Here is a 13557-nt window from a genome sequence, read left to right as displayed (position 1 = left end):
TTTTCCCTCTTGCACTGCTTCTTTCTCTTGCCTCATCCGTGAACCAAGAGAAAAACTAACAGAAAGGTGAATTGCTTTTTCAATGCAGGCCAGGCTGCCCTCCGGGGACTGGTGGCTGAAGGGCGCCGTCTTGCCAACGTCATGATGGGGCCCTACCGCCAGGAATTGCTTGCCAAGTGTGACCGGGTGGAGCAGCTCGCTGCCCAGTTGGCTGATTTGGCCGCTAGAGGGGAAGGCGACTCTCCGCAAGCCAGAGCCGTGGCTCTTCAGCTACAGGAATCACTGAAGGTAAAGAAGAAGAAGGGAGTTAGAAGACTTTCCCAGCAGATTTTCAACAGATTTGCCTTTTTAAACTTAGTTGACAGCCCATAGCATAATTGTCAGGCAGGAAGAACCAGGACTCTGTGTTAAGCCGATTTATTACTCATACCTATTCTTCTCCTTCTCCTTCTCCTTCTCCTTCTCCTTCTCCTTCTCCTTCTCCTTCTCCTTCTCCTTCTCCTTCTCCTTCTCCTTCTCCTCCTTCTCCTTCTCCTTCTCCTTTTCTTTCTCCTTCTCCTTCTCCTTCTCCTCCTTCTCCTTCTCCTTCTCCTTCTCCTTCTCCTCCTTCTCCTTCTCCTTCTCCTTTTCTTTCTCCTTCTCCTTCTCCTTCTCCTCCTTCTCCTTCATCATAAATTGATTAAAAAATTAAATTAAAATTATTATTATTATATAAAAAGAACTGGGGAAAAAAAATCACAAAATATCGCGACCTGGCCATCAAAACTGTACTGCTATGGATGAAGCATGTAACAGTGATACCCATTGTCATCGGGGCACTTGGTACCATGTTCCCGAATTTTACAAAATACATCAAGAAATTGCAGCTTCCTGCAATAACACCAGCGGAACTGCAAAAAACTGCGCTACTCAGAACATCATATATTTTAAGAAGATACTTGGTTGATACCTAGGACGCTGGCAGCAACCCGTATCAGCCATTAGCACCAGTCAATCATATTTGTGACACATTTATAAATGTTCAGTTGACTTGAGTTTCATGTTTAATGAATAAAAGCGATGATGATGATGATGATGATGATGATAACAATAATGGATGCAGTGGCTCAGTGGCTAAGATGCTAAGCTTGTCAATCAAAAGGTCGGCAGTTCAGCAGTTCGAATCCCTAGTGCCGCGTAATGGGGTGAGCTCCCATTACTTGTCCCAGCTTCTGCCAACCTAGCAGTTCGAAAGCACGTATAAAATGCAAGTAGAAAAATAGGGACCACCTTTGGTGGGAAGGGAACAGCGTTCCATGCACCTTTGGCGTTGAGTCATGCCGGCCACATGACCACAGAGACATCTTCGGACAGCGCTGGCTCTTCGGCTTTGAAACGGAGATGAGCACCGCCCCCTAGAGTCGGGAACGACCAGCACATATGTGCTAATGAAATGAAACCTTTACCTTTACTCATAGGAGGGGGGCACGATGGCTCTGCCTGTCCTTCTCCTCCAATAACATTGGAAAAGGGGGTGGGGAGAGCTCTAGTCCTGCCTTAGCCATGACAGCCATTTGAGTAATCTTGGGCCAGTCATTTTCTCTCAGCCCAACCCACCTCACAGGGTTTTTTGTTGTGGGGAAAATAGGAGGAGGAAGGTATGTTGGACAGGGTGGATTTGATATAAATCGAGTTGATTTAAATCACAATTTAAATCATGATTTAAATCACTAGTAAAAAGGCTTGATTTAAATCAACTCGATTTAAATCATAATTTTTAAAGAGCAGCTGTCATCTCTGCTACTCCTTTGACCCACTGTTGACTCACCAATAGTCCCAGTGTTGCAGAATATACAGCCTCATGCTACATAACTAAGCTCCGTTTCATGCTGAATAAACTAAATTATTTATGTATCTTAAATAGAAAACTATCTTACGATAGATTTTTACCTCAAAAGTTTTTTATTAAAATAAATTCAATAAAAATCAAAAAAATCCAATTTAAATAAAAAAAATCTGATTTTTTTGATTTTTTTTTAAAAAAATCATTGATTTTTATCCACCCTGATGTTGGATATGTTTGCTACATTTCCTAATAAATTAATTGATTGATTGACCACCCATCAAAATAATAATGGTGAGATACAAATAAATAAATAAAAATCCTATAAAAATCCTTAAGGCTTAACAAGTTGACAAGTCAACACAGTATCTGACATTCCTTGAGAGATATAGTCCAGGATTGCCTACATTATCTACCTTAATACTCATAATTTCTAATTAAAGATGGAACGTTAGAGGAAGCTGGTAGCACCTTTACTGCATCTAGCAGATCCCACTTCCCAGTTCGCTAAAAAATTTGTTGTTGTTTTTTTTCCCCTTTCTTCTCCTCTTCCATTTCCTTAGCAGGGTTTGAACCAGTCTGGGATTAATCTCTGTCCTATCTTTTACCTCTATTCAGAAAATTAGGCAAGGCCTTAGGATGGGTTCTGGCCAAAAGGCCAGATTTGCATCTGAAACTGGTTTCTAGAAAGAAGCAGGGGAAGCCTGGCAGATGGGGACAACTTATTTAAAAATACAATATGATTTAATATCAGCTTAATATTGTTTACATCAATGCAGGTTAGCTTACTTTTTTTTTTAAAATTTGATTTATATGCCGCCCTTCTCCGGAGACTCAGGGTGGCTTACAATGCGCTAAGCAATAGCCTTCATTCTTTTGTATATATATACAAAGTCAGCTTATTGCCCCCACAAACTGGGTCCTCAATTTACCTACCTTAGAAAGGATGGAAGGCTGAGTCAACCTTGAGCCTTGGCGAGATTCAAACCTGCAGTAATTGCAGCCAGCTGTTCTTAATAAAAGGGTGCTTTAGACCACTGTACTACTTAAAATAATATAATTACTTTGTGTGTGTGTGTGTATGTTTAAGTCAGGGGTTAGCAACCTGAAGCTCTGGAGCTGCATGTGGCTCTTTCACCCCTCTGCTGCGGCTCCCTGTCATTCAAAGTATGCGTCACAACCACCAATGTACAACACCTGCGGGCACGTGATTTATTGAGCTTTTCAAGCCCCGGTAGGTCAACCATGGATAAATCCAAAAAAAGAAAAGTTTCAGAAGAAAACAGAACGTTTAATTCAACTACATATGCTAGTTTTGTGGCTGCTCGAGAAATAGTCAGGCACGGGAAGGGTTTTGTGGCTCCCGGTGTTTTTTTTTCTGTGGGAAACGGGTCCAAATGGTTCTTTGAGAGTTTAAGGTTGCAGACCCCTGGTTTAAGTAATCTCATTGTGTATCAGATTAAAATGTGGGGATTTCTTGTGGAGGACATTCCTAAGAATGTGATGGCGAACCTATGGGACGCATGCCAGAGGTGGCACGCAGAATCCTCTATGTGGGCACACACATCGGCCAGCTGATCTTTGCGCGCGCCAGAAAGCTAGAAACCCAAAGACCGCCAGCTGGTCCTTGGGTTTCCAGCGCATGCGAAGACCAGCACGCATGCACGCACCGAAAACCTTACACCAGCTGGCCGGCACGCACATGCATACCAGCCAGCTGGTTTTCGGGTTTCTGGTGCTCCAGCGTGCGCAGCGCACATTCAGGTTTGGGCACTCAGTGCCGAAAAGGTTCGCCATCACTGCCCTACGGCAACATTTCCTGACTATTTTAAGATGCATGGACTTCAACTCCCAGAATAGGCTGGGATATTCTAGGAGGTGAAGTCCACACATCTTAAAATGGCTAAGGTTGAAAACAGGGTGGATTTGACTTAAATCGAGTTGATTTAAATCACAATTTAAATCACGATTTAAATCACTAGTAAAAAGGCTCGATTTAAATCAACTTGATTTAAATCACGATTTTTAAAGAGCAACTGTCATCTCTGCTACTCCTTTGACCCACTGTTGACTCACCGATAGTCCCAGTGTTGCAGAATATACAGCCTCATGCTACATTACTAAGCTCCATTTCATGCTGAATAAACTAAATTATTTATGTATCTTAAATAGAAAATTATCTTACGATAGATTTTTACCCCAAAAGTTTTTTATTAAAATAAATTCTATAAAAATAAAAAAAAATCCAATTTAAATAAAAAAAATCTGATTAAATCAAAAAAATCTGATTTTTTTATTTTTTTAAAAAAAATCATTGATTTTTATCCACCCTGGTTGAAAAACACCGCTGTAGGGTTTAGGATAGCTAAGCACTCCTGGACCGTAGTTATGCACTTCTGCTGGAAACTCTGATTTTTCTAGCTCTGTTGAATATGGGCACTTTGTAGGAGACTTTCATTTGAGTTCCCATTTGCAGTGGTTGCAAAGTTGCGTGAAAGCCCCTTGCTCAAGAGGGGGAAGTTGGGGTTGTGGGGGACCTAACTGGATGACTCCACCCTTCTTTCTCACGAGGATGCAGCCCGTCTTGGTAGAATACTTGAATGGGCCCCAATCACATCAAAACAACATCGGAGTTGGAAGGAACCTTGAAGGTTGTCCAATCTGGACAGCCATCTGTTTGAAATGATTTGGGGTCTTCTGCTCGAGCAGAAGGTTGGACTAGAAGGCCTCCAAGGTCCCTTCCAACTCTGATGTTCTATGTTCTTCTTCAAAGCCTCCCATGTTGGAGCACCCACAATTTCTGAAGGCAAGCTGTTCCACTGGTTGGTTGTCCTCACTTTCAGGAAGTTTCTCCTTAGTTCTAGATTGCTTCTCTCCTTGGTAATTTTCCATCCGTTGCTTCTTGTCCTGCCTTCAGAGGCTTTGGAGAATAGAGAAGACTGTCCCTTCTTTGTGACAGACCCTCTGTTAAGGATATTGTTGTTGTGTTACCAACCAGCAGAGTGTAGAGCACAGAGAAACGTTGCTGAGAGCAATAAATAAGAGATGTGCAAACTGGTTTATCAAAAGTTTACTTTATAGTGAAAAAACAATCTCATAGTCTTTAAATCAGTCCAAGTCTTTGCCAGTTAAATCAGTCCAGTGATACAAAAATCTTCTTACCACACAAACAGTAGTTGGTTAGAATAACAAACTCACTCTGGTTCACAAACCACGATGGTAGCAGATCCATCCAACTGATGATAGCATAATGGATAGCAACTCCACACACAATGGTAGTTTATCCTCAACTGAATAAGTTACAGTACCTTTCTTAAATATGTTTACAACCAGTAATTATCTAATTACAGCATGACTCAGCATTACAATGAATCAGCAGTAAAACTTTAAAGTCACACAATGCATATCCATATTAAAGTCACAGAACACATATATTGCCTGGACAACTTGTTAGGCTCAAACCATATCCTAACACCTTCAAATATTGGAACATTGCTATCATGTCATCCCTAGTCCTTCTTTTTCATTAGATACATCTCTCAATGTGAAATGTCTTAATTCTTGTTAAGGATCTTAAATCAAGGATGCAAGAAGCTATGACCCAGGAAGTGTCGGAAGTGTTCAGTGATACCACGACCCCAATCAAGCTGTTGGCAGTAGCAGCCACTGCTCCTCCAGATGCACCCAACAGGGATGAGGTGAGTAGCCAGCAGGAATTTTGATTTCCGCCCTTCCAGACTGCCTTGCTGTCAAATGATACAACTATGGTTGTTTTGAAGATGCCAGCCTTTGAGGATTCTATACCAATCAATTAACGGGATTTTTTTCTTCTTCCAATAATACTTCATTTCTGAGTCCAACATTTTATTTCTTTAAAATTAAGTCAACTTTTGTAAATATGGTTACATGTAATTTGACTGGACAGGACAAAGTCAGTGGCCTTCAAAGTTAGGTTTGTATCAGGTGCAAGAAGTTACGGGCCAAGGCGGTTCAAATTAATACAGGTTTAATGCATGCTAACACTTTCAAGAAGAATCTGAACTACTAATGGTAGTTAAGCTAAGCGCTCCATGGCTTAGGGCCGGGGTACAATCGAAAGGTCGGCAGTTCAGCGGTTCAAATCCCTAGTGCTGCATAACGGGGTGAGCTCCCGTTCCTTGTCCCAGCTTCTGCCAACCTAGCAGTTCAAAAGCACGTAAAAAATGCAAGTAGAAAAATAGGGACCACCTTTGGTGGGCAGGTAAGAGTCTTCCGTGCACCTTTGGCGTTGAGTCATGCCGGCCACATGACCACAGAGACATCTTTGGACAGCGCTGGCTCTTCGGCTTTGAAACGGAGATGAGCACCGCCCCCTAGAGTCGGGAACGACTAGCACACATGTGCAAGGGGAACCTTTACCTTTACCTTATAAAAATATGAAAGTAAAATGTTTAAGAGAGCCAGACCGTCCTCTTTGTGGTGCTTATTTCTCCATGAATCAATTCACGTGACTATAGTCCTTCTTCTGCTTTAATAGACTAAGCGATGATTCTCGTAAAAGAATAATATTTCAGGGTTTCCACTGAATGAGCCTTTGATGAATCTCTGAAATATTCTTGATAAAGCCAAGGTCGAGTGGGTTTGTGTAAGTTGGCCCTGGCTCACTTTAAACTCTTTGAGCCCCTTTCAGTTTGTTAAAGGGTTCCACTTAACCTTTCAGGTCTTTGAAGAAAGGGCAGCCAACTTCGAGAATCACGCAGCGAGGCTGGGGGCGACTGCAGAGAAGGCGGCTGCCGTTGGAACAGCCAACAAAAGTACCGTGGAAGGCATCCAAGCTACCGTGAAGTCAGCAAGAGAACTGACGCCTCAGGTGGGCCTTCTCTCTCTGTTTCTCTCTGTTTCTTTCTTTCTTTGCTTCTGTCTCCCTTTCTTTTTTCTTTCTTTCTCTGACTCTCTCTCTCTCTCTGTTTCCCTTCCTTTCATCCAACCCCTTCCTTCCTTCCTCTCTCCTTCCCTCTCTCCCGTCTCTGTTTCTTTCTCTCTTTCTTTCTCTCTCTTTCACTTTGTCTTTCTCTTTCTTTCTTTCTTTCTTTCTTTCTTTCTTTCTTTCTTTCTTTCTTTCTCTCTCTGATTCCCTTCCTTCCTTTCTCTCTTTCTCTCTCTGATTCCCTTCCTTCCACCCAATCCCTTCCTTCCTCTCTCCCTCCCTCTCTCCTGTCTCTGTTTCTCTCTCTCTCTCTTTCTCTCTCTCTTTCACTTTGTCTTTTTCTTTCTTTCTTTCTTTCTTTCTTTCTTTCTTTCTTTCTTTCTTTCTTTCTTTCTTTCTTTCTTTCTTTCTTCTTTCTTTCTTTCTCTTTCTTCCTTCCTTCCTTCCTTCCTTCCTTCCTTTTTCTCTTTCTCTCTCTCTGATTCCCTTCCTTCCACCCAACCCCTTCCTTCCTTCCTCTCTCCCTCCCTCTCTCCCTCCCATCTCTGTTTCTCTGTTTCTTTCTCTCTCTTTCTTTCTTCCTTCCTTCCTTCCTTCTTTTTTCTCTCTCTCTCTCTGATTCCCTTCCTTCCTTCCTTCCTTCCTTCCTTCCTTCCTTCCTTCCTTCCTTCCTTCCTTCCTTCCATTCCTCCCTCCCTCCCTCCCTCTCTCTCTCTCTCTCTCTCTCTCTTTCTTTCTCTGACTTCCAGTTTATTAAGGCTGACAAAGAAAATTCCAGGAGACTTGCTTATTGTCCTTCCTGAGATACCTTTCTATCCGCAGGTGGTGTCTGCTGCTCGCATCCTCTTAAGGAACCCTGGAAATCAAGCCGCTTATGAACATTTTGAGACCATGAAGAACCAATGGATCGATAATGTGGAAAAAATGACAGGTGAGATAAAGGGCCCTTGCAATTATTTTCAGCCATGTTGGTGGTGATTACTCTGTAATGATAACGGGCGAGATGTTGAAAGAAAAAGGAAGAGGATTATTAGATGTTTCTTACTTTACACAAAGGAAAGGAAGAAGAAACGAGTGCTGGGGATCAGAACAGGCTGGTGTTTTAGACAAGTTATATCATATACTAGCTGATAACTTGGCATTGCCTAGGTATTTATTTATCCCAATCCTGTATTAGACAGGAAGAGCAACTTCACCCTGAGCCCTGATTTCAACAAGAATTAAATTATTTAAAAATGTTTTCCCGCTGCCCCCTTCTTGTTTTGCTAACTGATCCATGATAATTTGGTATGCTTTTTTCTGATCTTGATTTAGAAGTGGCTTCTTGTCTGTGATATATGCACTAAGCTGTTCGACATTTTAGTTCTTTTATCATATGTAATCTGTGTGATGTACATTGTGTTGGCCTCGTAGTGGTGCAGGCAGGCCGAACTGCAGTAATGTTTAATTGATCATGGCCATACATTTGTCCTCAAGAATATTCAAAGCCAAATGTAATTTCTAATGTTGGATTTTTCCCCTTACCAGAGGGAGCCAACCCTTGTGGAATACTGTGAAGCCATTACCATGGCAACTCTACTGTGCTGCACAGTAGAAGCCATTTTAAGGCACAACAGGCTGTATCTTAACAGAATACACATCCCAAGAGCACTAGGGGTGTCTTACTCCCACATTAATTTTTTCCAGAGAGTAAGTCATCTGTGTATCAAGTTTGGTTGAAATTGCTCAAGGCATTCCAGAGTTATGCTGGAACATACAAACACATACACACAGAGCCATTTTCTAAGAATCCTGTAGCTGGACTCTCAAAACATCTTGCCAAAAAGAAGTTCCTTGTGAATAGCCAGTTGGCCAAATATTATTTTATGTTAGTGTAGCCTAAGTCACGCAATTAAGTAAAAAAATACAGTCTCTTTTCTGCCTTTCAAAATTCCATCCAAACTCTCTCCATGGTCCAGGATTATTTTTTATTAAACTAGTTTTGAGGGATTCTAGCTTTTTTCTTCTCTGAAAATAAACATAACGTACTCCTAATTGAACCACTCGTGAAACCCATTTAATAATGGAGGGTATTATATAGTAGTGACCAAAATTGTGGAAACCATTTGGGGAAAAAGTATTTGCTAAAACTAGCTAATATCATCACTTTTTTTTGGAGTTGTACCATAAAATTATATATCAATGGAAAGATTATTTAATCAAGAATGTAATGCAATACCTTTTATGAAGGGTTTGCTATTAGAATAGCAGTTACAGTATAAAGAAGAAAAGTGAAACACTTAGAAAAAACGAGATATACAAAAATGATCACCATAGAAAAAATGAGAGATCACCATGTCAGTTAATACTTAGTTGGGTAATCTTTAGCATGAATTACAGCCTTACAACGTCTTCCCATGGAGTGGAGTGAACTAAGTCTTTTAGTTCTGCAGCTGTTATCATGTGAAACCAAGATTAAATGATAGCTTCTATTAACTGGGTTTTATTGCTGGGTCGCTTCTGACTAACAAGTTTTTATAGTTGGCTCCATCGATTTTCAATTGGGTTAAGGTTCCAAGCAGTGGAATATGATTATCTTGAAACTCCCCACCCCCCCAAAAAAGTGGTGTTATTAACCATCAAACCTCAAAAATACACTTTTCGCAAAAGGTTTTCACAATTCTGGCTGCTACTGTAGACTTTTAGGCAGCGGTGAAATCCACTTACCTTCGCTACCATTTTGGGTGCACCCCTGTGTGGGAGCGTGCGTGTGCTATGCTCGTGCGCGCATCTTCTGCTCATTTGCAAATGGTTAAAAAACAGCACGTAATGATGTCCCGGCAGGTGGGTGGAGCCTCCTGCCACCGGTGCTACCAGTTCGGCGAGCCAGATAGAACCGGGGGAATTTCGCCACTGCTTTTAGGAATATTAGGATGGAGGATATTATATAACTTTTTAAGACTCGTGGATTTCAACTCCCAGAATTCCCCAGACAGCCAACCTGGCTGGGGAACTCTGGGAGTTGAAGTTCACGAGTCTTAAAGTTGTCCAGCTTGGACATCCCTGGTCTAACCTGTTGAGCCACATGATGAGTTCGGTCTTGAGCACGCCTCGGGTTATGTAAAGAGGTAATTTTTTTAAATTTTCCATTCCAGGCTTGGTAGATGAAGCCATTGACACCAAATCTCTCTTGGATGCCTCTGAGGAAGCCATTAAAAAAGACCTGGACAAATGTAAAGTGGCGATGGCCAACGTTCAACCTCAGATGCTGGTAGCGGGAGCCACTAGCATTGCCCGACGAGCTAACCGTATCCTGCTGGTGGCAAAGAAAGAGGTGGAAAACTCCGAAGATCCTAAATTCCGTGAAGCGATTAAAGCCGCCTCGGATGACCTGAGCAAGACCATTTCACCGATGGTGATGGATGCAAAAGCCGTGGCAGGGAACATTTCTGACCCTGGTGAGTGGTTCACCAGGCTGTCTCAAACTTCTGTCCTTTGAAGTTGGTTCAGTGGTGGGAGTCAATTTTTTTTTTACTACCGGTTCTGTGGGCGTGGCTTGGTAGGCGTGGTGTGGCTTGGTGGGTGTGGCTTGGGCATGGCAGGGGAAGAATACTGCAAAATCTCCATTCCTACCCCACTCCAGGAGAAGGATGCTGCAAAATCCCCATTCCCTCCCCACTCCTGGGGGAAGGATATTGCAAAATCTTGATTCCCTCCTCAGTCCTGGGGGAAGGATACTGCAAAATCCCCATTTCCTCCCCACCCCACTAACCTGCCTTCCAGCTCCGTTCTCCTGTGCAGGGTAATACAAGAAGACCCAGCCGATCAGCAGGGACTCGGGAGGAAGCGAATAGATTGGGGGCGGGGCCCGCCAGAGATGGTATTTGCCGGTTCCCTGAACTACTCAAAATTTCCGCTACCGGTTTGTGAGAACCGTCTGAATACCATCTCTGAGCTCATTCCTAGGAAGTAAGTGTAGAGCTTCTGACAGCTTGTGAGGTTGCTTTGGTAGTGCAGTATAAGAAGCACCACCAAGTTATGTGAGAAAACTTTTTTTTCCCAAGAGTTTCTACCCATCTAATCCAATCCAACAGATTGGGCCAGCTACAGGTCCTGTCGGCCAAAGAGTTGACTGGAGGGAACTAGAAGATGGGCTTTCTCTACTGTAGCCCCTGCCTGGTAGAATGGTCTCCCCATGGAAATTAAAGGGCTCCCAAACCTTGTTGGCCTTTCACAAGGCTTTAAAAACTGGGCGGTGTTCCCCAGAGTTGGCGCTTGGATTGTGCGAAGGGCTTGCTTACTCGTCTTTACTATTAGTGGATCTATCATCACTGCTGTACTTACAGGATGTTTGTATTGTTTTAATGGTTTTCGATTGTTTTAATGGGTTTTAGAATGTTAGAATTGTAAGCCGTCCAGACTTGGTTGGGTTGAGCTGCTATAGAAATTATGAATGAATGAATGAATGAATGAATGAATGAATGAATGAATGAATGAATGAATGAATGAAACCAGTGTAGGTTTGTTGATGGGTCTCGGCAAATAGCTATTTGAGTAACACAACATCCAGTATGGGGGGCTGAAAAATGGAAAGTTGTCATGTGCAAAAGATCAAGTCCACATTTCATTTCATTTCATTTTATTAGATTTCTATACCGCCCTACTCCCGAAGGACTCAGGGCGGTGCACAGCCAAACAATAAAAACACATACAATACAAAATTTAAAAAATAGAATAAAATCAAATTAAATAATTTTGGCCCCGACAAATTTAAAACCCCACACTTTTAAAACCAATTTAAAATTGAATATATAAATACTAAAAGATATTTAAAATTTTAAAAATCTTTTATAAAAGAGGGGGAAAATTAGGCCAGGCCGGCCTGGTGAAATAGTAAGGTCTTTAAGGCACGACGGAAGGTGCGCAGATCTGGGATCCTCCGTGTCTCTGGGGGGAGCTCGTTCCAGATAGTAGGTGCCCCCACAGAGAAGGCTCTCCCCCTGGGGGCCACCAGTCGGCATTGTTTGGCTGACGGCACCCGGAGGAGCCCCTCTCTATGGGAGCGTACCGGCCGGTGGGAGGCTATTGGTGGTAGTAGGCGGTCCCGCAAGTACCCGGGTCCTAAGCCATGGAGCGCTTTAAAGGTGGTAACCAAAACCTTGAAGCGCACCCGGAAGACCACCGGGAGCCAGTGCAGCTCGCGCAGGAGGGGTGTTACATGGGAACGCCATGTCGCTCCCATTACCACCTGCGCGGCCACACTCTGCGCCAGTTGGAGCCTCCGAGTGCTCTTCAAGGGGAGCCCCATGTAGAGAGCGTTGCAATAGTCCAGGCGGGAGGTGACAAGGGCATGAGTGACCGTGCGTAACGAGTCCTGATCCAGAAAGGGACGCAACTGGCGAATCAGGCGAACCTGATGAAAAATCCTCCCGGTCACGGCCGTCAAGTGCTGTGAAGGTCCCCTTAAATTGATTTATTGCTAAAAAGCCTATGCGTAGGGAACTTGTCAGCTAACTGTTAGCATTTGCTTGGAGTTAAATAAGGGTCAGTTCAAGGGAAGCTGAATTTAGTTTGCTTGTGGCTATGTAGGGATTCTAGACCAATGCCTCGTTTGACTCCACCCCCAAGTTCTGCCACTCCTCCTCCTACATTAAGTTTAATAATTGCTTTGTTTCTTTTATCTTACCATTATCCCCTTTCTCCTGGGTCTCTTAACATAACTGGAGAGTTTTGTATGTTTTGGGTTCAGGTGATGCCAAGTCGCTGCCCAAAGCTAGTGTTAACTGTTAGATTAAAACACTTTGGTACCAAAACTTTAAAATAATCTCTCTCTTTTTTGGCCAGGTTTGCAGAAGAATTTCCTTGATTCTGGATACAGGATTCTAGGAGCTGTAGCCAAAGTCCGAGAAGCCTTCAAGCCTCAGGAGCCAGATTTCCCCCCTCCTCCTCCTGACCTTGAGCAACTCCACGTAAGGATTAGCATTAGCGTTGTTGATGAAGGAGACCATCCGAATCTGCAGCTGTCTGTTTAGAGCTGGGTTTTTCAAACTTGGCAGCTTTAATATGAGTGGACTTCCAGGATTGGAAAAATACTGGTTTAGAGCATGTTTGCGTGTTTGTAGGGTTGTGATCAGTGCTGGGATTCAAATAGTTTAACAACTGGTTCTTGGCCCTAATGACTGGCTGGGTGGGTGTGGCTATGGTGGGCGTGGCCAGGGGGTGCCTCCTGCACCCCCCTGGGAGCAAAAACAGGTTGCGGGAGGGACTCGCCACCCCCACACCCTGTTTTGGCCCTAATAGGCCTCCCTACAGCCTCCTGGGAGCAAAAACGGGCCGCGGGAGGGGGGGTGCGCCACCCCCCACCCTGCCACACCCCCGTGTCCTGTTTTGAGCCTAGTAGGCCTCCCTGCACTTACCTGGGAGCCAAAATGGGGCGCGTGGGGACTCCTGGAAGGGGCAGGGCGGGAAGGGGTGGGGCCAGCCAGCAATTTAACTACCAGTTTGCCCGAACCGGCTGAATCCCACCACTGGTTGTAACTGTATTGCACAAATAAATCACTTGGCATCTTAAGTTAGATTGCAAAAACACTGATATCATAGTATTCCTTTCCATTTTCAGAATACTTTGTTAACAGGTTTTTGAGATGCTGTTTAATTTCTGTGGCTTCTCTCCGACTCTTGATTTGCGCTAATTATCCAGCTCCTGTATGGTTTGTTGAGGAAAGTAGCAATTCACGAAATGCATGCCATTTAGTGCTTATGGTCACACTGACAATATATGGCATAACTATATTCATAAGTAGAAATCCCAGCCAGCTGTCTAAAAGCGGAACAGATTTATTTTTCAAGG

At 43.3% G+C, this 13557-nt stretch overlaps 1 protein-coding gene across 2 annotated transcripts in view; it reads left to right on the top strand.

Annotated features, from left to right (window-relative positions):
• Positions 1–13557, top strand: part of VCL (vinculin) — a 106340-nt gene that overhangs the window by 69182 nt on the left and 23601 nt on the right. For both annotated transcript variants that reach the window (XM_034435401.3, XM_034435399.3), the window contains exons 12-17: positions 89–288; positions 5392–5520; positions 6522–6671; positions 7551–7659; positions 9863–10165; positions 12552–12676. In XM_034435401.3, coding sequence (XP_034291292.1) covers positions 89–288; positions 5392–5520; positions 6522–6671; positions 7551–7659; positions 9863–10165; positions 12552–12676 — 1016 coding nt within the window. The remainder of the gene's footprint in view (positions 1–88; positions 289–5391; positions 5521–6521; positions 6672–7550; positions 7660–9862; positions 10166–12551; positions 12677–13557) is intronic.

Source organism: Pantherophis guttatus, chromosome 6, assembly GCF_059756535.1.
Source record: "Pantherophis guttatus breed Tessera chromosome 6, ASM5975653v1, whole genome shotgun sequence".
Taxonomy (NCBI): Eukaryota; Metazoa; Chordata; class Lepidosauria; order Squamata; family Colubridae; genus Pantherophis; species Pantherophis guttatus.
The sequence above is the reverse complement of the archived record's forward strand: the minus strand, read 5'-3'. Positions and strand labels throughout refer to the sequence as shown.